General features: G+C 39.1%; 1 protein-coding gene across 2 annotated transcripts; it reads left to right on the forward strand.

Annotated features, from left to right (window-relative positions):
* The first annotated feature begins 8,232 nt into the window (after positions 1-8,232).
* GMFB (glia maturation factor beta) lies at positions 8,233-24,833 on the forward strand. 2 transcript variants are annotated; one of them, XM_037155704.2, is made up of 7 exons: positions 8,233-8,357; positions 15,209-15,305; positions 16,775-16,824; positions 17,527-17,576; positions 18,061-18,146; positions 19,151-19,224; positions 21,151-24,833. In XM_037155704.2, exons 1-7 carry the CDS (start codon positions 8,355-8,357, stop codon positions 21,220-21,222), a joined length of 432 nt encoding a protein of 143 aa, XP_037011599.1. In that variant the 5' UTR covers positions 8,233-8,354; the 3' UTR covers positions 21,223-24,833. The 2 variants fall into 2 exon arrangements, with proteins under 2 accessions (XP_037011599.1, XP_037011600.1); XM_037155705.2 differs by having other exon boundaries at positions 8,235-8,357; positions 18,064-18,146.
* Positions 24,834-26,630: the final 1,797 nt, after the last annotated feature.

Raw genomic sequence — 26,630 nt, forward strand, 5'->3', positions numbered from 1 at the left:
GCGGACAAACTTTGTACCTCCGCACTTGCCTGTGGTCTAGATAAACTGGACCTGGGGAGGCCTCGCAGGCTGTCCCGAGCTATTGGCTTCGCCGAGGGGCAGGGCCCTGACTCGCACCGCCCCAACTCACAGGATGGTTCCCAGAGAGCGTCTTCTCCGCCCGTCTGTTCCAGCCCCTGCTTTTCTGCCGCAAATTCTAAACATCAATAGATCGGGGGGTTGACTCTGTCCAACACTCAGTTAAGGTTTTCTGTTGATAGAAAGAGGAAGCACAATGCAAAATCCACGTAACAAAGCCTAAAATCCTGAATCCCTACATATTAGATCCGAGGCAAATTTGGAAGGAGGGGGAAGGCCAGCATCTTGGGTTCTAAAAAGTGAAATAACCCCATATCTGCTCTAGTTTATCTAGAAAGCTTAGAGTTAGGCGCTGTACAGAACACCAAAAGGAGCCTCACAAGCAGTTTATATAAGCCTTGTCAGCATTTTCACGTTGGATTTAATGGTAGAGGTAAATTGGCATTGTGTAGCAAGATGCTCATAGAAATAGATCAACTGTCTTCTCACATGCCTTTTTTTCTCTCCCCCTACACCTATAAAATTAGATATTTGAACTTTTTGTGTTAATATTCACTTTAATATTAATTTTAAATATGTATCATGTGTGTATATACACATGTGTGTGTGTATATATATACACTTTCTTTTTAACTGAGCAGAAGTTTTTAAGTACATCGTATTTCTTCATTCCCATTCAAACAACTCCATCAAATTAGCCTCCCTGAAAGTCTCTCTCAACACTTCCACTGAAGTTTTATGAACTTGCATTTAGTCCTAAAGCCACACCTAGCTACCACAGACACTGGGAAATGTAGTATGTTACTCTGAGCAGCAACATCCCTGCTACAAATCTGGGTGGGGCTGGAGGTCGTATTACCTAAGAAGAAAGGAACAAAGGACATTTAACTCCGTGATAACTAGTGGTCACACCGCATTTCCAAATCACCAGTAAAACTGGTGCTGAAAATGAGGTAAGGAAAATGAGGTAAGTTTGTTCTGTGGCTTCAATATCCCCTGGCAAATGACCACGTACTGGGTATTCTCTGGAGTAGTACTGTGTGAGAAGCGTGGTTTAACAACATTTTTAATGACTGCATATATGATTTCTGAAAGTATATAGTTTATTTAGCTCCCAATTGTCAGACAATTCTTAAATTATATATAAAACTGTAATGACCATCCTTAAAGCTAAATCATTTCTTTGGGATAAATTCCTAGAGGTGGACCTTTTGGTTCAAAAAGTAGGTACATTTTAAACCTATGGAAAAACACTGCTCTCCAGAAATATATTAATTTATGCTTCCACCCTTTCATCCTCAGTTTTGCTATCACTTGACAGTGTTGTTTAACAAACATTTTGGCCAACATGAAAGGCAATTTTATTGCCATAAACATTAAGAATTTTTATAATGAAAAGAAAAACATAGGGAGCTCCAAGTTAAAGTGAGTATATTAAATATATGCCTGTAATTTTTCTCTCTCCCAAAATGCTACTAAAACTATACTAAAGGGATTTAAAGATAAATTAACCAAAAAAGGAAGAACAGGAAATAAAATAATAGCAGCATCGTACTGAAAGATGGAAAACAGATGAACAGGGATAATCCCCAAACCAGCAGTGAGGGAAACAGACCCGACCTGACTTACGCTGGAGAATTCACTAGAAGAGCAGGTGCTGGCACAACTTTAACGCAAGTCCTTATTTCCCACTTCAGCATCTGCTACAACCATTGACGTTTGTCATTTTACTTCCAAAATAGATTCTTTTAAAGACATCTTATCTCACCCCACTACCAGAAATCCTTGATTGCCATGCTACCTCTGCTTGAGAATAAAATACCAGGTTCCTTGTTTGGCTTCTATATTCACCTCTATATGACCCAATTTCCACTTACCTCTTACTCATTCAAAAACTATTTCTTTATTTTTCTTCTTCTTCTTTTTTAATCTTTACCTGAGGACATTGTTTTTATTGATTTTAGAGAGGAAGGGAGAGAGAAACACCAGTGTGAGAGAGAAACATCAATCGGTTGCCTCCCATCCCCACCTGGACTGGGGATCAAACCCTCAACCTATGTATGGGCCCTGACCGGGAATTGAACCTGCAACCATTCGGTTACAGGACAACACTTCAATCAACTGAGCCATAGTGGCTGGGGCCAGAAACTATTTCTTGAGTGTCAGATATGCTCTAGATACTGTAGAAGACATTAGAGATACAAAAATAAGCCAAAAAATTATATATCTCTGTTCTCGTGTTTATCATCTAATGGAAAGAACAAATATTAGCCAAAGAATCTTGAACAAAATATAAGGCAAAATCATGATAAGTGCTATTAAAAAGAGCTACATGGAGCTATGAAAGCCTATAATGGGCTTTCATAATAGTGGGGAAATACATGGTTGACCAAAAAAGGCTTCCCTGAAGAACAGGTTCTTAAGCTTAGTGCTGACGGAGAGAGGTTTACCAAGCAAGGGAACATGAGGGGAGAAGGAGCATGTAGGAAGGAAGCGACAGCATGTGCAAAGGCCCCAAGGAGGGAGAAATCATAGCATGCCAGAGAAAATGAAAGGCCACTGTGACTAAAACGTGGAGAGTGAGGAAGAGCATACTATGAGTTGAAAACGGAGATAGACCGTATGGGAGTCTTGCCATTTAAACTACTCAACTTTAAGAGCAGTGAGAAACCATGGATGTGATTGAAGAAGGGGAGTATTAGGAACTGAGTTGCATCCTGCAAAATCTGTAATTTGAAGCTTTAACCTCCAATGTGGCTGTACTTGGAGGTGAGGCCTTTAAGTGAAGTCATAAGGGTGGGATCCTTGTCCAGTAGGACTGGTGCAAAAAATAAAAAGGAAGAGACATTGTTCTCTATGCGTGTGCATACAGAGAAAAGGCCATGTGAGGACACAATGAGAAGATAGCTTCTGCAAATCAGGGAAGCCTGCTGGCACCTTGGTCTTGGACCTCTAGACTTTAAAGCTGTGAGAAACTTATTTTGTTTTGGCCACCTAGTCTATGTTATTCTATTATGGCAGGATAGGCAGGATGGCATTTGGTCTGCATTTTGAATCAAGCACTTTGGCTCTTGTGTACAAAACTCTTTGGTAGGAGACTGGCATGGATAGGAGTAAATAAGGGGATATCAATTAATAGATTCTTTTAAAATTAAAGGCAAGACATATTGGTAACTCTCATTAGGATAGTGGTGAGGTCTTGCAGGGAGATGGATTATTAGTAGGAAATTATTTTAACTGAGTGACAAAAAATAATAATAGTATCTTACTGGAGATACTTCTCTTTTGAGTGAAAGTCCAGAGGTAGGTAATGCAGGACTAATATAGTACTCCACAGTGCAAGGGACTGAGGTTTATATTTTGCTTCATGTAGCTCCATTTCCTAAGGTCGCCTCGTGGTCCAAGTTGTCTGCAGGAGCTCCAGCTATCATGTCCATATTCCTGCTAGCAAGAGGGAGGAAAGAGAGGGGGTGAATGAGAGTCCACTTCAATTTAAGGAAACTAAGGATACAGCACACACTCCTTTGGCCAAAACTAAGGCTTATATCCACATTTAACTGAAAGGGAGGCAGGAAAATTGTCTTTGTTCAGAGTGTCTGGCTAAAACTAGAGGTTTTTATTACTAGGAAAAGGAGAAAACAAGAGTTTGAGGGAGAACGAGGAGTCTCTATCATAGGAGACGTACACAGGACCTAATGATAGATTGGATTGGGGCATGAGAAAGGGGCAGAAGTTGAAGTTTCTGGTTTCTTCTGCCAGATGAATGGATGTAGCTATCATTCACTGAAATCAGATCCTAAATCTCTAATCTCTCACTACTCATCCCTGTTCCCCTTCCCTTAGCCTCTGTAAATATTAATCATTGACCTACTGAATTAATTGATCTTCTAAAAATACACTAGATATGTTAGAGATGGATGCAGGTATATAGAGCCTGAAGCACATACCATTTGGGGGACACATTCTAAGAGATTGAACATAAAATTACAAATACAAATTGAGTATAAGGCCTGGAAGGGCCTCATGCAAATGAAGATCCCCAAAATGTAAACTTCATTCACCTTAGGGTACTTTAAGCCTCACCTTTACTTTATCACCCAGAACAAAATTGTAAGATGCCATGGATTGTTAAGCGATCCTGATTTCAGAGAAATTAGTGTGGGGAGAAATGAATCTCAAAAGTAGTGAAATGAGCTATTTTCAGATCTCAGAATTGGCTGTTGTATTAGTGTTCTCCAGAGGAAGGGGTGAGAGGAGAGGTATGTAGGTATATATAAATATTGGGAGAGAGATTGATTGTGATGAATTGTCTCACACGACTATGGAGGATGAGAAGTCCCACAGCCTACCATTTACAAGCTGGAAATCCAGGAAAGTGGTGGTATAGTTCCAATTCGAGTCTAAAGGCCAGAGAGCCAAGGAAATCAATGATATAAATCCCAGTCCAAAGGCAGGAAAAGACCAATGTTTCAGCTCAAGCAGGCAAACGGGTAGAAAAAAAAGGGGGAGACAAATTCCTTCTTCCTCTGTCTTTTGCTCTATTCAGGCCTCATCTGATTGCACAATGTTCATCCACATTGAGGAGGGTAATCTATTGGGTTGAACAAAAAGTTCCTTTTCTTTTTTCCCGTAAGATGGCTCTAATAGTGCTTAGTTGTCTTTAACTTCATTGAAAACACTTGTTAGATTGTACTGTGCCAGCTCTCATATCAGCATGCATTTTAAAAAAGTATCGAAATTGGTGAATTTTTGAGTAGCCATTTTAATATTGAAGGTGGAAGAAAACATGCAACATTTTGAGCATACTATGCTTTATTATTTCAAGAATGGTAAAAACACTGAAACGCAAAAAAAAAATTGTGCAGTGTGTGGAGAAGGTGCTATGACTGATCAAACATGTCAAAAGTGTTTTTGCGAAGTTTTATGCTGGAGATTTCTTGCTGAATGATGCTCCACCACCAAGTAGATCAATTGAAGTTGATAGGGATCAAATTGAAACATTAATTGGGAACAATCAACATTACATCATGCAGGAGATAGGCAACATACTCAAAATATCCAAAGCATTAAAGTTATTGGTGAAAATGAAAACTGTGTCTTTTATTTTATGGAAAAAACTAAACAAACTTTTTGGCTAACCCAATACTTTGCCAAGTACACTGACTGATTTCAATGCGAATGTCATCTAGAAACACCGTCATAGACACACTCTGAAATCATGTTTAATCTCAACACCCCATGGAGCAGTCAAGCTGACAAAATTAATCATCACAACTATGTGCATATGCTCCTTCCTTTGCCTGAAAACCCTTTGTTGCTCCTTCTGGCAAATTTTCTATGTATCCATAAGACCCATTGCTGCAGCTTCCTTCTTCCGGAAGCCTTCCTGAACACTTCCCAACACTTGGGGAGAGGCCTCTCCCATAACACCCATTGTGGATCTCTGTGGAACTTCCCTGATGCTGGCGAAAGCATTTGCTCATAGTCTATGCAGCCTACTAGGCCCCCAGTTCCCTGAGTGCAGAAATGACATCAAGTTGATGTGCGTGCCCAAAGTACCTAACATATGTCTTACAGTGTCTCAAAACGTGTTTATGGAAGGAAGGAAAGAAAGAAGGAAGGATGGGGGCAGGGAAGGGACAGAAAGAGGGACGCTCTTCTCCGTGAGATAATTTGGCAGCCTGACATATCTATATGAGGCTAAAAAGTGTATAACTCTCAGATGAACAGAAAGTATAGCTCTTCTTTATTTTCTATAACTGATACAGTTTTGCTTGTGAAGCCTCGCCCCATTGAGTAATAGAAGGGAGGAAAAAAGAGAGGACAATGGGAGACTCGTAAGCCTAAATTTATCCATTAAAGGTATCCTACTCTCATCAAGTTTAACTGCCCTTTTGAATAGCAGGTCTGCTTCAGGAAAATTCTTAGTCTCTCCTCTCACTTCTCCCTCTTCTCTTGCTTCACCCTAAGACAAAAAATTTTAAATGTTTTTTAAAGATTTTATGTATTTATTTTTAGAGAGAGGGAAAGGGAGGGAGGAAGAAAGGGAGAGAAACATCAGTGTGTGGTTGCCTCTTGTGCACTCCCAACTGGGGACCTGGCCCACAACCCAGGGGTTGCCCTGACTGGGAATTGAACCTGTGACCCCTTGTTTGCAGGCTGGCACTCAATCCACTGAGCCACACCAGCCAGGGCGAAGATGGTATGGATACCTTCTGTACTGGGTATTCACATGATCTCACAGTAGATTTGGGAAAATAAGGACTTTTGTGAGTCCTCCATGAAGTAAAGCAAGTTTCATTTGGCTTTTTGTCGCACTAGCTGGCAACTACTCCCAAGTTCCAGCTATTTATCTCTGGTTGTAAAGCCTTAATGCACTATGACCTTTTAGTGCTGGTTCGCTAGACTGTTCACAATCTACAATTTTACTTCTTGAGGGAATTATGAATATGTAGATTCTCCCACTGCAGGTCACTGAGAACCGGCAGTTATCTCAGGATACAAACTGGGCCACCTCTGTCATTGAACACTATTGTTTGAGTCATGTTCAAGGAGGTGCAGAGCCAAATGCAATGCCTCTCCTTTCTTAGAGGAGCAGACTACCAATTCTCTGCAGGTTCTCCAATACCACATCTATTTTGGTGCTTTTCTACAATTTGTCCCTGCTCCCCATTCTGAGACTTCAGCCAGAACAGGTTGGGTATGACTGCCTGCTGTATTTATTCAAGCTCCATCTCATCCCACCCTCCACCAGACCAAAGTGGAAAGACTTTCCCTCCTTCCCATTCAACAAGTACTTCCCATGTGTCATAGCCTCCATTATTTCTACCATATGGCATGTACTAAATGACAGTTTTAATTGAGCCAAGGTTTGAATTTGAAATGTCAATGGAACTTTAAAATTTTATAAAACCTTTCTCTCTTGGTAATGCCTGGCTATTTCAAGACTACTGTGTTTCTTGGGACTCAAAATCCTACAGGGTCTGGCATAAAAATGCCTTTTTTATTACAAAAGCACAAGCATGTAATTCTATAACTTAACAATATCACGCTTGAGCACATCATATGACAGGTGAAATGTTCAAATTAAATCTGTAATTATTACACCAATATTATTACCCTACCAACCACACTCAAGCAGGCATTACTTCTGCCAGACCCTGTATTTTGGTAGTCAAAAACTGTGCTTTTTTTTGTATTCCCGACATTACAGTTATGTTTCTCTTTTGCATCTGGTAGATACTTCTGGCCAACCAATGAGAGGGTTTTATAACAGAAATGCAAAATTTAATAATATGTTGTCAAAAATTACTATCTCCATTATATTTTTCTTGCATTTGCCAATCCCATTTATTCATTTTTTATGGCCTTTCCATGTCTTTGTTATTTCCTGGAGGGCAAATTTATCTCTGTTTTGGATAGACCAACAAGAATACAATAAGTGCCATAATTCTGAGTTTCTAACTTTGATTTTCAAACTTTGAGGTAGTCCCTGCACAACAGAATTGGATGAATGTGTAATTTCAGGATGAACCCATAGATGACAGGAATTGTGAAAAATCTTATAGTATCTAAGCAGAACTTAACCCTTTGAACCCACTGAACTTCTAAGTCCCTCCAGTAAAAAACTCTCATTGTCTTAGATGTTGGGCTTCTGTCATCTATATACCCTAAATGGCAGGAAGCTGCCTGCTCCAACTGAGCTGACACAGGTGATTAATATGGCACTTAGTCTGTGGCCCAAAGGTTAGTACATTCATTTTTAACAGTAGTTCTCAACTGGAAATGATTTGTCAAATGTTACTTCCTGGCAACATTTGACTACATCTGGTCACATTCTTGGTTGTCATAACCGGAGACGTGCTTACTGGACTCAAGTGCATAGAAGCCAGGGATGCTGCTAAACACCCTACAATGCACAACAGTCCACCCACAACGAGGAATTACTGGACTCCGAATGCCGATATGCTGAAGTTGGAAAACCCTAGTACAGAAAAATTCTATTGAATTGAACCAAAGTCTCTTGATCTTGGATATTAAGAATACATTTGGGCAAGGTCGCCTAGTGGCAGTTAAGTAGGAGCATACAAACGACCGCGTTCCGGCTAATTTTGAGCCGCGCCTCCCACCGTCTGCGGTCACGTGTCTACTTGGGAAGGCCGCTCGAGCAGTGGGGGAGGATCTGCCCAGCACCGAGGCAGGAAGGGAGGTGGCTGAGGTGCCATTCTTAAAGGGGCCCGAGGGAAGGCGAGAGGCTGCTGGTTGCCGGAAGGAAAATGGTGAGTTGCCGCCGGGGAGGGTGGGGGCCAGAGGGCTGGGCCAGCCAGCTGGGCTTTCCTGTTTGCCGGAGCTGGTCTCGCCCGGCAGTGCCCGGGGTGGGTAGGCGACAGCTTCCGCCCGACTGCTGGCTGGCTCCCACAGCCGGTGACTTGGGCTCCCTTGTCTCCGCTGCTGCAGCCCCGCCTTAGGGGCAAGGTCCTCCAGCCGGGCCCCGTGTGGACCACCCCCAGACTCCCCCCGCACCAGCCCCCGCGGCCCTGGGACTAAGGTGCGGCCAGTAGGGGTGGGCCGTCCTCACCGGGTACTTCTGGACGGAGGGTTCCAGCTCCTGAGCTGAAGTGTTGGAGAGGCCAGGGGTCTGGCCCGGCCGACGGTTTCCCCACGCGCGGGTTTTACTAACCAGGGGCCGGCAGGTGCCAAGCACCCTCCGCCTGGCGGGCTTTGCCCAGAGGGCTCGCTCGGATTCTGATTTCATTTTCTGGGCCCCCGCCGTCCTTGTCTTCTATCCTCTCAGCCTGCCTCTAAGGATTTTTCTTTATCCTTGCTTTCTTCGAGTTACAGCAGTTGGAAAATTTGACCCAAAGCTTTGGCGCTTGGCATTAAAAAACTGTAAAGATTTTTAGTTCTGCTGGGTCTGGGGGCTTGGGTTTCCTTTGGACCTTACGCTCAAAAATAAGTGGAAAATTAAGTCAGTTGCCCAGAAAGGATCCTCTGGGTCTTTCTTACTAGATTTTAAAATATGCTCGTTTCTTTAACTAGAAACAAAATACAAAGCTCACTAACCTATCTCTGACCTCCCTGTCATTTCTCAACCCACTTCCATCCAATAGATTTTGTTATGGTTACTAAATCCAAGGGACTCTTCAATTCTAACCTTTCCTGACCTCTCAGCTGCATTCCAGGGTGTTGACCATTTTCTCTTTGAAGGTTTCTGTTCTCTCCTGACTTCCGGGATGCAGAATTCCTGTTGTTTCTCCCCCTACTTCTGTTGGTCCATTTGTGTCCCATGCAGACTGTTCTCCTTCCCAGGACAGCACACAGGAGTCCTGGGCTGTACCCCAGTGCTTCATTTTCCTTTCCCTATTCTTTCTCCATTCTTTCCAGCCAACACGCTCAGCTTCAGTTACCACCTGTATACATATAACTTGTGAACTTGTATCTCGGATTTTGCTTCTGAGATCTAGTTCAAATCTATGTATCCCACAGTTTAGTTAACATCTCAAAAGGTTTTCCCTACTGGGGTTCCTCAAAGGCACCTCAGTTTGTCCAAAATAGAACTCCTGCTCTTTTCTCTCAAACCTTAACTTGGTGAAAAATAGCACTATTTAGTCCGTTACACAAGTGAGAAGTTTAAGAATCGTCTTGGTAACCCTTTATCCTGTCTCACCCCTCCCAGTATCCAGTCTGTCACCTGCTCCTTTTTAATACCCATTTTATGGGATTATTTTGAGCATAAAGGGAGATCTGCGTGAAGGGCATAGCACAGTGTTTTTTTCTCAGTGTTTAATACATCAACTATTATTAGCAATATTCACCTAACTTCTCTTTATCATCATCAGTCTGTCTAGGCTGCTTTTCACTCTCACCTGACCTAGTCTTGTCAGTTAACTAGTCTTGCTTTGTTCATCCCAACTGTCTGCCCCTTGCATGCAAATCAGACTTGCATGAAATCTGATCGTGTTTTCTCTACCCACTCCCCACTGCCCCCTTGCTTAAAACACCTTAGTAGCTTTCCTTTGCTCATAGGATAGAGACCAAAATACTTAATGTGACTCACTGGGCCCTATGTGGTCCAGCTCCTATCAGTCTCCTTTTGTACCATGTTTCTGCTCCTTCTCTGTACTTGAGTCACACTGGCCTTTCACTATCTTCGATGTGCTGTGCTCACATTAATCAAGGGGTCTTTGCATAGATAGTTTTGGTTCTTCAGATGCCTTTTTCAGGCAAGCCTCCTGTGACCATGCTGTTCTTCACTACTCGTGAGTTCTCATTATCCTGCGTCTCTCCTTCCTAGCTCTTGTCACAGGTACAAACAAGTATACATACATTTTTTTCCCTGATTCTTTTGATGTAGGTCTGCTCTCTACTAGACTGTATTATAAGCTCCTTGAGGGTAGGCCTGTATTTTTTATTAACAGCCATGTGCCGCTTAATGACAGGGATACGTCCTGAGAAATGTGCCAGATGATTTCGTCATCATTGTGTGAAGAACATAGCCTACACTTAGGTAAACCTAGATGTTATAGCTTACTACACATCTAGGCTACATGCGTATAACTATCCTGTTGCTCCTAGGATACAAACCTGTACAGCATGTTACCATACTGAATACTGTAGGCAGTTGTAAATCAATGTAGGTAGTTGTGTATCTAAATATAGAAAAAAGCCCTGGCTGGTATAGCTCAGCAGATTGAGCGCAGGCCTGCGAACCACACGATCTCAGTTTGATTCCCAGTCAGGACACATGCCTGGGTTGCAGGCCAGTTTCCAGCAGGGGACATAGGAGAGGCAACCATACATTGACATTTCTTTCCCTCTCTCCTTCCCTTCCCCTCTAAAGAAAAATAAATAAAATCTGAAATAAATAAATAAATAGTACAGTAAAAATAAGGTATAAAAAAGATAAAATGGGCTCATTCCATAAGTGACCTAAAGTGATTTCTGAATTCATCATTCACTTGACCCAGAAAATCCCACAAATCAGGAGGTTCAAAATCTTTGTGTTTACTTTAAGAACACTCATGAAACTGCTCAGGCCATCAAGGCATGCAGAGCTGCAAAGCCACCAGTATTTGAACGATGTCACTTTACTGAAGCAGTGTGTGCCCTTCCATTGTTATAGTGGTGGCATTGGTAGGTGTGCCCAGGCCAAACAGTGAGGCCGGACCCAGGGTTAGTGACCCAAAGACAGTACTGAATTTTTGCTGCTCATGCTTAAAAATGCAGAGAGTAATGCTGAGGTTAAGGGTTTAGCTGTAGATTCACTGGTCATTGAGGACAGCCAGGTGAACAAAGCTCCCAGGTTGTGGTGCAGAATTTACAGAGCTCATGGGTGGATTAACCCACTTGAGCTCTTCCTGCCGCACAGAGATGATCCTTATTGAAAAAGAGCAGGTTGTTCTTAAACCAGAAGAGGAGGTTGCACAGAAGAAAAAGATACCCCCAAAGAAACAGAAGAAAAAATGAGCAGCCTGCGTGTAAATTCAGAATAAAACAAATGCTAATAAAAGTTTTTAAAAAAAGACATTAGTGCATCAGTGTAGTACATCTGTGTAGCGCTTTCAGCATGAATGGAGCAATCAGGACTGGATGTTGCTCTTGGCGAGTTAGTGAGTGAGTGGTGAATGTATGTGAATAAAATTATTTTTAAAAAAAGAGAGAGAAGCTGTGAACATGAGATGTATGAAGCTGCTGCCAGCGTAGAGTGGCATACTGTTTCATAGCAAACTTTTGTAAGTAGAGTGTACTCTAAAATAAAAAAAGTGTAGTATGTGTATATATAAAGGAGTAACATAGTCATTGATTATCAGTATCAAGTATTGCATACTGTATATAACTGTATGCTATACCTGTGTACGGCTGGTAGTGCTGTAGATTTGTTTTCACCAGTATCACCAGAAGCATGTGACCAATGTGTTGTGCTACAGCTAAGTCATCAGTAGGCAAAACACATTTTTCAATTCCATGATAATCTTATGGGATCACCATTATATATATGGTAAGTTATTGACTGAAAAAAAATTTTTTAATATGGTCTTTTTAAAAATTTAGTGCATTCAGCCACTCTTTTCTTTTTTGTTTTTAAAGATTTTATTTATTTAGCTCTGGCTGGTGTGGCTCAGTGGATTGAGCCCTGGCCTGCAAACCAAAGGGTTGCTTGTTCGATTCCCATTCAGGGCACATGCCTGGGTTGCAGGCCAGGTTCACAGTAGGGGGTGCAGGAGAGGCAACCACACATGATGTTTCCCCCCCTCTCTCTAAAAATAAAATTAAGTAAAGCCTTTTTTAAAATGTTCATTGTATGGATAAGCCAATAAATGCACACTTACTTGGGCTCAATTCTCCATTTAATTTTATGAGTTAATTTTTCATATAAAGTTTTTTAAAATTTATTTAATTGTTGTTCAAGTACAGTTTTCTGTCTTGTACTCCTACACCAGCCCACCCCCCAGTGATGCCCACCTCCCTCCCATTTCCACCCTCCTTAAAGTTGTCTTTTAGGGTGTTACACTCAAATGCTTCTATTAACTCTAAGCAATTAGAATTGTTTTAGCCTGAGTCCTTTTATTTATAGGAAGAAATTTATAGCCTAATTGCTCTGGCCAGTGGTTCAGTTGGTTGGAGCACTGTCTTGTAACCAAAAGGTTGTGGGTTTAATTCTTGGTCAGGGCACAAACCTAGCTTGTGGATTCAGTCCCTGGTCCTGGGGCACCTAGGATCCTGCTCTGGGTACATACAGGAGGCTACCATACCAATCAGTGCTTTTCTCTTGCATCAGTATCTCTCTATCCCTTCCTCTCCCTCTTTCTCTCTAAAAATGCAATGAAAAAAATGTTGAGTGAGGATAAAAAATAATAAAATGTTTTGGCCTTGTGGTATGAGGAGTAGTGCAAATGCAAAAAGAGAGAGAGAGAGAGCATGCTATATAAATTAAATCACAGCATTTCCCCCCCACTTGGCTTCTAATCCTTAGAAAGGTTTGTACAAGCAGCTCTGGGATTCAGAGCTGGAAGATAAGGCTTTTGTGGTAATTCGGTCCTTGCCTAAACAAAAATTTAAAATATTTATTAGTTTCACTAGTGGGTTCTACCTTTGGTTGAGAAGAGAATGGAAATTTTCGTTTTCTGCCTTCTATCTCTTTCTTGGAAGGTAGGAGAAAAATAGACTAGGGTTGAATTCAACCTTCAGGAAGCTCCATAAGACTTAGCATTTTTTTCTCTAAAGGCAACTAAAAGGATGATGGCCAGACATGACTCCTAGAGGAGCCTGATTGGATAGTACCTGTGGGTGATGGGTACTTTCTGTGTAATAGCATATATTATGGTATGTCACACCTTCAATATTACCGGTGTTCTGAATTTAAAGGACAATTTAAAATTGATAGCCATTTCTTGCTTTAATGTGTGCTTTCATTTAGCCAGCAAAGGGACCAAAAATAAAAACAGTCTTTTATTGAATTTGTATTTCAACTTAAAATTGGAAGCCTAATCCTTTTGGGTTATAATGAGGCATGTATTTAGCATTGGTCCAGACTGTTTTAATTTTCTTGAAGAAGCAGGGGAGGGGGCTATATATGAAAAGAAACCACAATATTTGGGCTTTGGAACCTGACTTAAACCAGTGTGGAAAGATAAACCTTAGAACAGGGAGGAAAATCTGAATTTTATCCGAATATTTAAGACTGCAATTGCTGTTAGGTTTTTTAGGTGAGATAAGTTATTATCCTTATATTTTTAATGGTACATACTCTCATTTTTTAAAAAAGATTTTACTTATTTATTTTTAGAGGGGAAGGGAAGGAGAGAGGGAGAGAAATATCAATGTATGGTTGCTTCTTGTGCGTCCCCTGCTGGGAACTGGCCTGCAACCCAGGCATGTGCCCTGACTGGGAATCGAACTGCGCTACTTTGGTTCACAGGCCCGCACTCAATCCACTGAGCCACACCACCCAGGGCCATACTCTCATTTTTCTGACACATACTGAAGTACTACAGTGGAGGTGATTTCTGGCCTTTGCCAAGTGACAGTCCGTGGGGGGCAGTGCTGAGGATGTTGGATGAAGTAAGATTGGCACTGTGTTGATAATGGTTGAAGCTGAGTGATAGGTGCATAGGGTTTCACTGTACTGTTCTCTACTTTTGTGTGTTTGAGACTTAAAACATTAAAAAAGAGAAAAGAATTCCATCCTCATGCTTGCAATCAGGAATACATTGGTGCCACTAAAAGAAGAGTGTTTTTTATAATTTCCTTGCCAGCTATTTGGAGGAGAGTCTCTAATATTTTTTCATAATTTGTAAAAGTTTCTTTTAATTTTTATATTTATCTCATCTGGTTTTGCAATCATAATTCTTATTAGTTCTTTTTTAAAAATCCCCGCAGTCACCCTGACTGATGTGGCTCAGTAGGTTGGGCGCTCAGTGGGTTGCAAACCGTGAGATTGCTGGTTTCATCCGCAGTCAGGGCACATGCCCGGGTGGAAGGCCAGGTTCCCAGCGGGGGGCGTGTGAGAGGCAGCTGGTCGATGTTCTCGCGGTGTTCCTCTGCCTTTCCTTCTCCCTTCCTTCCCCTCTCTCTAAAAATAAAATCTTTTTTCAAAATTCCTGCAGTCATTTAATTAAGATATAAATGTTATTGGTCTTTAATCTTAGGGCTTATTTTCCATACTTCTGTTTATTTGTATATTTTTCTTGGTTGTGAGACCCCAAAATGAATCAAAGCCTTATTAATTAATTCTAAATACAACAAGATGATTATTCTGTTCTTTGTGTATTACGCAAAAATATATACTTTCTAACAACAGGCGATCTTGACTTTTCCCACGTCTTCTCTTCCTCTGCAGTTTTGATAAAATTGCATAAAATCTTTTTTGATAAAAAGAAGATGTTATGATACATCTTCTTTTGTGTACCCTACAGATAAGATGAGCAAATGTGGTAGTTAATGTAGATACAAATGTTGGAAGATTCAGAAGCTCTCTAAGTGTTCATGTGTTTCATCTTAATGCTTTCACATAATTGTGGCATTTGTAGATGTCAGTATACCTTTATAAAGGTACACGTTTTATAACATTTAACATATACATGTATTGAAATCATGGCATTTTGTATGTGATTTTTTTTTTCTTTTCTAGAGTGAGTCTTTGGTGGTTTGTGATGTGGCTGAAGATTTAGTGGAAAAACTGAGAAAGTTTCGTTTTCGCAAAGAAACAAACAATGCTGCCATTATAAGTAAGCTAAAAATGATTGCTTCAGTTACATGGTGTTAGTGTGTTTTTATCTTATAGCTACATTGAGTAAACTGAGTGTTTAGATTTCATTCTCCCCCCTTCCTTAGATTACTTTAGCTACACTGAATAAACTGAACCTTTAGATTATTTAAAAAAATAAGTAATGGCTAATATCACAGACCAGAGTTGGGATGTTCCATCTCCCCACTCCACTGCCTACACAGTGCTGGAGGAGATGATCTTTTTGGTCGCTTGGTCATGTATAGTGACCCATCCATCTCCATTTTTTAACGTCTCAGGGGACTGACTAAACATAGCCTGGCCATTCATCCTTAAACAGACCTTTGCCTACATCTGAAATGGTAAAGTACAGACTGGTGTTCAGAGAAATTTGCACCCTTGAATCAGTTTTAGACTCATACTTGTTTCATGGAGCGTGTGTTTAAGTGTCACTGACTTCTGACAATGGGATGAATGATTTGAATGTTTCTCCTCCCACTCTCTGCTATATCTGATGTTATGCGGATTTCTTTTATAGTCTTAGGTAATATTTAATATGTGGGTGTAATTTAGAAAGATAAAGGAAGGACAAGGTGGGTAAAAATTTGTAAGTGTATAGACTGTGCTTAGCAGAGATGCATCTGGCAGATGCGAATTAATGAGGTGTGACAACTTATCATGAATTCTGGTTTTCTATTTCAAATAAATAATACACATAGAAACACAATTCTTAAAGGTGAAGATGTGGCACAGTGCCACTTTACAGAAAGGTAAAGCTATTTGAGATCAAATCCTTTTCTCACAGGATTTACTGTGAAATTAATTGGCCAAAAATGGCCAACTTTTCTGAGTGACAGAAAAGAATAGAGGCATAGATTATCTAACACATTTTACTTGAGTTTTGGATTATGTTTTATATATATATATATATATATATATGTATATATATATATATGTATGTATATGTATATTTGAATATGGATATCACTGCTATTTGTAATTCACTTTCTCAGAATACTCATACTGCACCATGAATCCTGACTCTGGAGAAGCGGGGAATTTGACAGCCATTCTATCCTGACTCCTGGTTCACTTTCCCCTTAGGATTCTAACCATACGACATAGACCAATCTTAGTCACAGTCACTCTTTCAGACCTTTTCTGATTATATAGGGAGTTGCATTTGAGTTACAAAGTTCTCCATATAGACAATAAATGTAAGGAGTTGACAGAAAGTTCTAAATAAGCAAAGCTGGTGATGGGAATTATAGGTAAAAGCTTTTAAATACTGACTGCTTGAGAAGCTAAGCTTGCTAATAGACCATGAACTTAAACTGTGAATGCATTTTTTTATGCTTGTGTTTCCTGATGTTTTAATTTTAGATACCAAAAAGGGGGCTGAGCCTGCGGGTTGGGTAGATCAAGGTCACATTAGAATCACAGTTTGCTCATACTATATTTTTATTTTAGTGAAGATTGATAAGGATAAACGCCTGGTGGTACTGGATGAAGAGCTTGAGGTTTGTTTGATCAGCTAAATATGGTTTTATAATTAAACAATTATTGCCCAAAAGATGTTATATTAGTTACATGTAATTCTAAAATGAGTTCTACACCTTTAAATACATGCTCATTATGCATGAAAAACATGTGCTAATTATTGTGCAGTGCTTTGTCTTGCTAATTTAATCACTTTTTTAAAAAACAATAATGAATCAGTGTAACAAGTGGTAGAAGTCAGGGCTATATGTCTGGTAATTACAGGGTTAGCTTTATAACTTGCTTCTAAATTGCTTTGCCAGTAATTAAAAACTAAAACCCTATAACCTAAACACTTAGTTTGTTAAAGTAAGTAGCCAATTTAGAGTGAAAAGAAATCAACTGCTTCTCCCACCCCCACCTCCCCACCAAATCAGACACGTTGTTTCTTCCGAGGGGTTGGCTTATCTCAGTATTTCCTGACAGCGGGATCATGAGCACAGACTACTGTTCCTCTCTGCCCCACATTGAGTTGTTAAGCAACTAAACTGAGTGGGCTGGGGTGGGCTTTCATTAGGTTAAGGGTTCAGGAACCTCAGCTTGTGTACAACTTGGTAAAATAAAAGTTTATGTTGTGGTGTATGGTTATGAATTTATACCTATTAGCAGAATGGGTGCTTGGTATGTCTCCTAAGGGTATGGGTAACAAAATGTTTAAAAGTTGTTTTTCTTTGTCCTGCCAGGGCATTTCACCAGATGAACTTAAAGATGAACTTCCTGAACGACAACCTCGATATCCTTTTCTTAGTGCTTTAAATAGATTTGTTTTTTTAGTGGTCTGAATTTTATTTACGAAGTTTATTTTTTCAACGTTTAGAAGACATATTTTATAAGAGTTTCTTCTGCACCACAATCACAATCAAAGTCAAGTATATATGCACATGTAGGACCAAGAAAAACAGCTGGTGCAATGGTGGGATGAATTATTTCCCTCTTTTAAACCCATTTTTATTGTAATTATGAAAATGAGAAATATTTAAAAATCCATATTAAATCCACACTTTTATACATTAATTTTGAGAGTTTAAATGATTTTACAACTTATCATGAAGCCTGTTTGTGAATTTGTGGAAAGACGATGAATAATGAAGCTGTGGCCTACACGGGTGGGTTAGAAATTTACCATTCACCGTCTCCCCAGGTGTCCGTTTCAGAACTTTGTTTATAAGTGCTTGTCTTCGGTAGAGCAGTAATTTTAGTTTCTTTAACTTGAGAAAAACCTTCATTGTGTATAGTTATAAATATCAACATGACGATGGAAGAGTTTCATATCCTCTGTGTTTTATTTTCTCCAGTCCTGTTGGTAAGTGAATTTCTTTAGTGCATATTTGCTTCTGATTTAATTAATGAAACCATTTTTAGTACTGGACAAATTGTACACTTGTTTTAAGGATGGAAAGTGTTGAATGAACCTAAATCGAGTCGTGTGTGCACGTAGGTGCACACGTGGGTGCATCCCTAGAATAAGTACAAAGCCTCCTCTCTTAGATTTGCTTATTTTCTTAGGATAAATTCCTAGAAGTGTAATTGTTAGGTCAGATCATACACACATTTTAAGGAATTTGAAATGGAGTGACATTTTAAAATATCAAAAATACATTTTCTCCTATATATTTTTAAAGTATGAACTTTGTGTATAATCATGATATATATTTGTATTTACCTTTAAAAGAGCAGTTACTTGTAGTATGCCTATAATCTTGAGAATAGTCCCAAAGTAGCTTACATTGGATATTAAAATGGCTTATTGGTATTTAGGGTATCACTAGAACTCTCACTAGTACCACTGTTCAAGCCCGAGGTAAAATCTCTATTCAATGAACTCTTCTCTATACTTTATTACTTATATCATTTATTTATCACTTAAAATATACTGCAGTGTATTTTTAACTTAATGGCTAATCAGACTAACTTTTTTCATGACAGATCTCTCCACCCCACTGACCGACCTATCACCATTCTAAACCTTGCCTGTGTTAGGCATCCGTAAAATTGAACTTGGTATTTAAAGTCAAAAATAAGAAAATGCTAAAAAGTTTTTAAGTATTTACAAGGATTTAAAAGTCAGGATCTATAGAGGTCTAGCAGTATTTATCTTTGCTGACCTAAATCTTGTTTATTTGTAATTTGGCTACAACTCCTCGTATAGAATGCAAGTAAAACTCTTAGAATCACTTTTAGACTGAAGTTTTTATAAATTTGAAAGTATAGGAAATCCTAAATGTGTCATTTTTTTAACGTAAATAATGAAACCCACTACTTTTTCAAAACCTATGGCTCATTTTTATACAAATTTCTCTTCTCTAGGATGTAAGCCTGAACAACAGATGATGTATGCTGGGAGTAAGAATAAACTAGTCCAAACAGCTGAGCTAACTAAGGTGATATTTACATTTGACTTGCTTATTGAGACAATACTCTCACTTAGGACACAGTAGTTCCCCTCCCATCTGCAGTTTCGCTTTCCACAGTGTCAGTGACCCAAGGTCAAAAATATTAAATGGAAAATTCCAGAAATAAACAATTCTTACATTTTAAATTGCACATGGTTCTGAGTAGCATGTTGAAATCGTCATCCTTCCCGGGACATGAATCGTCGCTTTGTCCAGCAAATACGAATGCAGTGGAAACATATCCAAGCTGCGTAGCCCACCCGCCTGCTAGTCACTTAGTAGCTGTTTCAGTTGTCAGATCACTCTGCAGTGCTTGTGTTCAGGTTCTCCTTATTTTACTTAATAGTTGCCCCAAAGCGCAAGCATAGTTAGTGATACTGGCAATTCTGCAGTTTCAGACAAGCCACTGGGGTGTTGGAATACTTGCAATATATCTCCTGAGGCTAAACAGGACTGTACAGAGCAATAGCTAAAATAGAAGAGTTAAGTGTTTTTCATGCAGTGGAACATTATGTAGTACATAGCAGTATATTAGTCAAAGCTTTGTATTAGTTGAAGATAGAGTGATTGAAGCCTTGAACCAAAGGTGTGTTTTTGAATTGGAATTGTAAGTTCATCAGAAGAAATCACATTAAGAAGGTAGGCAGCTTTAGAAAAGCCACTGTAACTACTCAACCTATTAAGAGTTCTTCATCTTCCAGGATGTAATTTCTAATAGATAAAAGTCAGCATTGAAGCTTTACCATAGGCTGAATGAACCGAATTCTGTGCAGGAATTCCATATTGTGCAGTTAACTATATTGCTTCCAAATCTAAAGAATATTTATTAGTAGCTCTACTAAGCTGGAACATTCTGTTTATATGAAACACTAGCTTGACAATTTAACACGTCCCCATTATCTTATGGCAGTTTTGAAGGTTAGAGGTAGGAGGGGTACTTGCTCTTAAACTTTAATTTCCACATACTAGTTTGAGTTGAAAAAGTATATGCAGTTTAGATTTAGAAATACAATATTATAACACTGAAATGGTATTAAATATTACTTTTGTGTTTTAAGGACAGCATCAGTATTTTCCCCTGTGGGTATCTTTCAGTGCTCTCTGCTTTTCCCCTTTAGCCGGGAGGTTGTCATTTAGCACCCAGCCTGTAGACACTACTTTTCCTCATTTGTACCAGAGGCATTCCCTGGAGTGCCTTAGGGGCTTGGGTGTTGTAGAATAGCTCTGTTAACAGCCTCAAGTCTGTTCTAATCCTGGGTGTGACCCAAAGTGCTGGAATTAAGGCGTGACAATTTACAAATTACTTTTACAAACAATCCCATTGAGTCCTTACCACAGTCTTTGAGGCTGATGGTGCTATTTCTATTCTGTAGATGGGAAAACCGAGGTTCAGAGCATGAGTGACTTGTCCAGGGCTACATAATAGTAAATGACAGAACTAGGATTCAAACACTTCTGTCCTCCAACCCTGTTCTGGCCTCTGTATTACATTTTCTCTCGATAGCCATTACACTTTCTGGGCCTGTGTGTGTGCAGATTCGTGCTGCAGATTCGTGGCCACGGACCTCTAGTCCATCTTTATCAAAGCAGTTTACAGCTAGAACTGCGTATGTTCTTTTAGCTACTAACCAGAGTGATTTACTGGGGTTGTCTCTTTCAGTGGATGGGCTTGACCAAATTGCTCACTTGTGAGAGAATCTTGGTACCATGCCATCTTAATCTCTGAATTTTGGTCACTGAGTACTTAGTACTTTTAAAGAAGTAAACTGCCTCCCAAACATTGATCCAATTTACACAGATTAGGTCATGATCAGTGTGAAAGAAAGGACAGTTTGGAATTTAATACTTAAATATAGAATGTGTTTGATTTTGGGGGGAGTATCAGAGTATAACTTAAGTTTTTTTTCCCTTCAGGTATTTGAAATAAGAAATACTGAAGACCTAACTGAAGAATGGTTACGTGAGAAACTTGGATTTTTCCACTAATGTGAAGTTCTATGTTTCTAAAGTATTTATGTATTAACCTGACCATACTGGAACCAGACATAAATACTTATTTATGCCTAAAAATGCACTGTTATTTACAGTTTGTTTCCTGCAGTAAAGAAAAATTTTTTATTTGTTCAAAGTTTGAACAAAGAGGAAATCATCTTCATAGTAATGAAACTTTGTAAAATGTTTCCTTATATTTGTAATTGTTAGGTGAATTACTTCTCTCCAGGGACTTTTTGCACTCTCGTGACTAATTTCTATAATTTACGGTTCAAAATTACTATTTGCAGATACCATCAGAAAGTGGGTATGTGATAGACAACAGTTGCCTCCTTTTGACAAATACTGGATGTTAGCAGTTTATATATGAAAATAGCGTAGTATCACTTGTCAAAAATCTGAAATTAATTTGGGGTAGAAGACCTGAGTGACCCAGTTTTGAGCCATGAATAATAATTTACCATAGTGTAACCTGCATTACAAGTACATTTTTCATCAATTCTATTCCTTCTATGGTTCCCTGTATCTTTTTATTCAAGTCCAGGAACTTTGTTCATCAATCGTGCGTTGTTAAGGTCTGGGAGTTAGATTTTATAATAATTTTGACTATTCTTATGGAAAATAGCATCTTAGGAATTGATGGGTTGTAACTAATCGCGGGCTTCATTCTTGGTTGTGTCATTTTTGGAGAATTAATCTAGGTTAATAACACCTCATTTATAAAGCACTTCTTAATGTTGTCCTGTGCAAATTAGTTATTTTAAATGTGTTAATACTGTGCCTTTAATTTGTTAGCTTTAAAGTTAGTTTAAGACTTTTACACTGCCAGTATTCCAAATTTGGTGAAATTAATACTTTTGTAAAGGGTCCAAGTAAAACAGTTTTTTAACGTGTGTATCTGAAATATGTAATAAAAATCAACTTCATATTTTTAAAATTCCAACTATCTGCTTGCATTGGTGAATGAATATATGGCAGTTGAGAGTTTTGGGCATATTTGTGAATAGTTTTGTGCTTTAGGAAAAAATTGCTTATTTTAAAATCTTGACCATAGTTAATAACATTAACACATCAGTAGACATTGCATTTTATATCCTAAATTTCAGAAAACATTCTAAATTAAACATATGTCTTGTTAGCTGATGGCATCATTGGCATAAACCAAGGATTCTAATGTACAGTATTTAACAACAAATAAGTGACTTTTAACATTAATTTGACAAAAGGTCTTGACCTAAAGACTAACCAAATTTAGTGAGCGAATTCTTATATTAAGAATATCTTAGTCACTTCAAAACTAGCAAAGGAGTTTTTTTATGTTGGCATATTTTTTGTTCATATATTCTTTGCATATTTTGTGAGGTTTTTGTGCCAACTTTAACAAAGACATAAAGATGGTTGGAATTTTCACAATATTAAATAGAGCATCTTCTGTTCCCAACACTGTTTGGCTGCACTAATGTAGGAACGGAAGCAACAGGACATTAGCTGGAGATGAGGACGTGCTAGGGTGGGTGTTTGTTGTGGTTAACGAATGGGAAGGATTCTTTATTCCAATTTCCAGAGAGAGAGAAAACATTACCAGGAATTTAAAGAATCCTTTAAACAGCTATTTTGATATTGGAGAATAGTGCTTATAATTCTGCAGAAATGTAAATGTAATCCAAGTGAATTTAATGTAATCTAAGAGTGTTTTTAATGTTTTGAATGAAGGGCATGAGACTTATTTCACCTGGTTTGCAGCAATAAGAGAAAATAGTGCTGCAAGAATGTATTTTTTAATGAGGTTCCTTATTTTTGTCTTGCACATTTTAGTTTTGAAAGTCCTCCATGATATTGGATAATACTGACATCCAGACACAGAATTGTTAGTACCCCTGTTTGCTGACAGGGGCAAAGAACTGACAAACCATGGTGGTGGCGTTTTTTTTTAAGCGTGTCTGCTGCTTGTCAATAATGTGTTTTGCAAGACAGTAGATTTGAGGTTAAGGGATAAAAACGTCTTTTACTCTCTCTGTCTTCTAGGGAGATTTACAAATCCCATGGTTGAGTATTCTCAGATTTTTATATAAATTTCCCTTCCATCTAAGCTTTGCATTTTTTTCAAGTACATTTCTTATTTGATCTCTTTTTCTGCCTTTGGTCAAATAGTAACTCCAGATTTCATAATTCCAGTTTTCACATTCCTTAACTTTCTGTTACAACCATTCCCATTCAGCCTTAAATCTTAACCTTTCCTTTTTGGCAGCAGTATTTTTCCTGAGAACCTCCCTTCATGGTCTTCTAAGTCAGCATTAGTTTTGAAACTGTTGGCCCTGCATAAGGTCTGCATAGCATCTAATGTTGTCAATAGAACCAGCTTGTAATCACAGCATGTTTTTCGTATGGCTTTTGTGGCAACATAAATGACGTGAAGAAAACTGTTCTCAGGTTACTCTGCTGAAATTCCAAAACATTTAAGAGTTTTGAAAAGCAATCAATTTGTTCTGGTATTGAAGCAATTGTGTTGGGAAAAAAGTTGTTTGACTGACTGTTTTTGTTAAATTGACTTCTAAAATAAGTGTTCAAATTGTCTGTTTCTAAAAAGTTTACTAAATGCCTAGTGCAGTTAAACATACTCTTATTTAAGAGGGTGTTGCTACATTTTTTATTATCATTACTGAATAATCTTTGTAGCAGAATGTCTGTCAGCACTTTTCTCTCCCTTTTTATCTCCTATTTTCAGGAGTCAAATGTAGCCATAAATTGTATGCTGGTCTGTCACTTTAACTAAAAATTTCCAGTTAGAGGAGTTTATTGCCAAATTAAATTTGGCTGTCTTTATTCTCCACCCATGTAGATAGTAATGAAGGTATACTTTAAAAAATGTTTGGACTACTTTAAAACCCGAGCAGTGTCATTAATCCATAATGTGGACTAGTGATGGATAGATATTTTCATAAGAGTTTAAATGCTGATATTTCATGGGAGAGGAGAGTAAGTCGTATTTTATCAGTTCAGATATTCTTAGTACGGTTGCTTTCCCTATTTGTTCAATAGACTGATGATACTGGAATCTACAGAATTTGAGGCTTTAAAACTTATGTGAAGAAGTGTCTCAAACATTTCTGGGCAAATCTTATTTTGTATTTCTGGAAGAATGTAAACCTTCTAGGCCACTTAACACCAGTGGTCTCAAATGTTTTTGAGAAATTTGTTTCTTATTATGCCCTTCATTATTTCAAATCACTAATAATGTTCCTGTAACATTTAAAACAACTACATTAAGACTGTGATAGAAACTGTGTTTCCTTGCTTTTTTGGAATGTAGTTCATACACATATAATTACTTGAATATTGTTTGAGATCACTAACATGCCAGGGCGGTTCCCACTGATTTTTCAGATGGTCCAATATAATCCCATTCAAGGAGGCTTGAAACGTTACTGGTTTCATCTTGTGAATTTTAATAGTTCCCTGTCATCATTTAACAAAAGTAACAACTGGCACAACTTCTTAAGCTATGGTTTCAGTCTCTGCTAGTTCATATTGCATGTTTATTTTGGACAGTCTTCTGTTAAGCATGGTGCTTGTACTGGTTTAAATAAAATGTTAACATGAAAGGACTTCAGTGTTTTATTTTTTACTTGCTTTCTGTCCCCTTTGGTGTTACTGTTACCTGCCTGGCTCAGCGGTGTCATCCGTGGGAGCCACACAGATACAGCAGTTTATCTGGAAAAACTGAGAGGCAAAATAAACGGGAGTCACTTGGCAGTGTAGGATGGGGTGGGGGAGGAATGTAATAAGATTATAAAATTTTCTAATTCTTGGTCCGATGCTAAAGTTATTCACTCATAGCAGCTGGGGACTTTATTTCAAATGATGAACTGTTGCTTTCAAAGGGAAAACTACATGTTGGAGGCTTTGTGTCTGTCCTAAGAAATTACATAAAGGTTCTATTATAGAGTATAGTTTATCACTATTAAACATCCACTGAAGGCCCATCCTGCCTTATTTATAGACTATTCTACATGGTTTGTCTTTCACAGGTATCTGTTGAATGAATAAAATTTACCAGTGCTTATGTAGTTTTTGTCACATTCGTCTCATGAGTGTGTCGCGGCAGTCACAGTACATGCGTTATTTATGGCTGTGAAAGGAGTAGTTTACGCCTTCCTGTCTTGAAGAATGTCACTGGGAAAATGACGAGAGTAAGGGAAACATGTCTTCCTTATTTCTCAAATTTGGCCATTTTTCTCCTTAGCCAGCTCCTGAATTTTTTTCACCTTTCTTGCCTTTGGGCACTTTCCACTTTTCAGCAGCAAAAGGCATTTGTAACCACTTAACCTCTAAGCACGGGCCCACCCTTTTTCACATGAGGCCATACCCGGAGTGGATATGATATTGCTGTACAGTGTATTTTTAGCTTATGTTGGGGAGCCAGTTAGATTAAGATCATATTGCTGAGCATCAGGGAGTTTTCACACAGTTCTCTTACCCTTCAGATCCGTTCCTAGGCTACATGAAAGCTCCTGAATGCGATAACCCTCTTTTCCAAATACAGGGGAGGAAAGGCAGAAGGCCTAGGTTGTGTCCAAAAGCCAAGTGTAGTGCCCAAATCCAGGTGAGATTCTGTGTGTGCACATGTGTGTGTGATGTCTAGTCTTTTACCTACACAATTAGGTGTGTAGATTCTGTTACCCTGGACTGTAAGGCTCTTCATATTTTGGCCCATTCCTTACCTGTAATACAGAAGCCATGTCCAAATAGGCCACAGCTCATAGGGAGAAATGCCCCAGCAACTGCTCCTTGCTGAAGGGGCATATCTTTAGGCAGCTGTTACTTGTCCCCAGTGGATGTACCTTCCTGTCCTCAGCCCCCTCCCCACCGTTAATACATGATCTCTTGCTTCCAGCCCCTGCCTATTAAACCCAAGGGCAGCCAGACCGGTACCAAAAAATGAGCTGGGCTAGCCCTGACTGATGTGGCTCAGTTGGTTGAGTATCATCCAGCCAAGTGAAAGGTCACTGGTTCAATTCCTGGTCAGGGCACATGCCTAGGTTGCGAGTTTGGTCCTGATCAGGGTGCACACGAGAGGCAACCAATGGATGTTTCTCTCTCACATTGCTGCTTCTCTCCCTCTCTTTCTTCCCCTCTTTCTAAAAAATAGAAAGTAAAGAGCTGGGCTAGTCTGTTACTATAAAGTACCTTCAATTTCTGACACTGGGAAAATCTCATTCTCTTGAATGAGGTAGTGAGAAGTGGAAGCTGCACTTGGAAGGTGGCCATCCAATGGAAAGGAGGCCATGTTCAACCCGCTGAGCAGAGGGAAAGATGCTGCCAGCTGGAGCAGGACAAAATGAAGCAGGCGGCCAGAGGCAGGGAATCCTAGCATTTCAGATTGAAGAGACACCCCTGCCTGG

The sequence above is a fragment of the Artibeus jamaicensis genome, unplaced genomic scaffold (genome assembly GCF_021234435.1).
Source record: "Artibeus jamaicensis isolate MK-2021 breed Jamaican fruit bat unplaced genomic scaffold, CSHL_Jam_final contig_548, whole genome shotgun sequence".
In the NCBI taxonomy this organism is placed as follows: domain Eukaryota; kingdom Metazoa; phylum Chordata; class Mammalia; order Chiroptera; family Phyllostomidae; genus Artibeus; species Artibeus jamaicensis.

What these genes read in the sequence shown, in the direction of transcription:
- GMFB (XM_037155704.2), top strand. An exon ending in TACTGGATGAAGAGCTTGAG is followed by an intron (nt 16,825 to 17,526) that starts GTTTGTTTGATC and finishes TTGTCCTGCCAG; the next exon opens with GGCATTTCACCAGATGAACT. An exon ending in AAACAGCTGAGCTAACTAAG is followed by an intron (nt 19,225 to 21,150) that starts GTGATATTTACA and finishes TTTTCCCTTCAG; the next exon opens with GTATTTGAAATAAGAAATAC.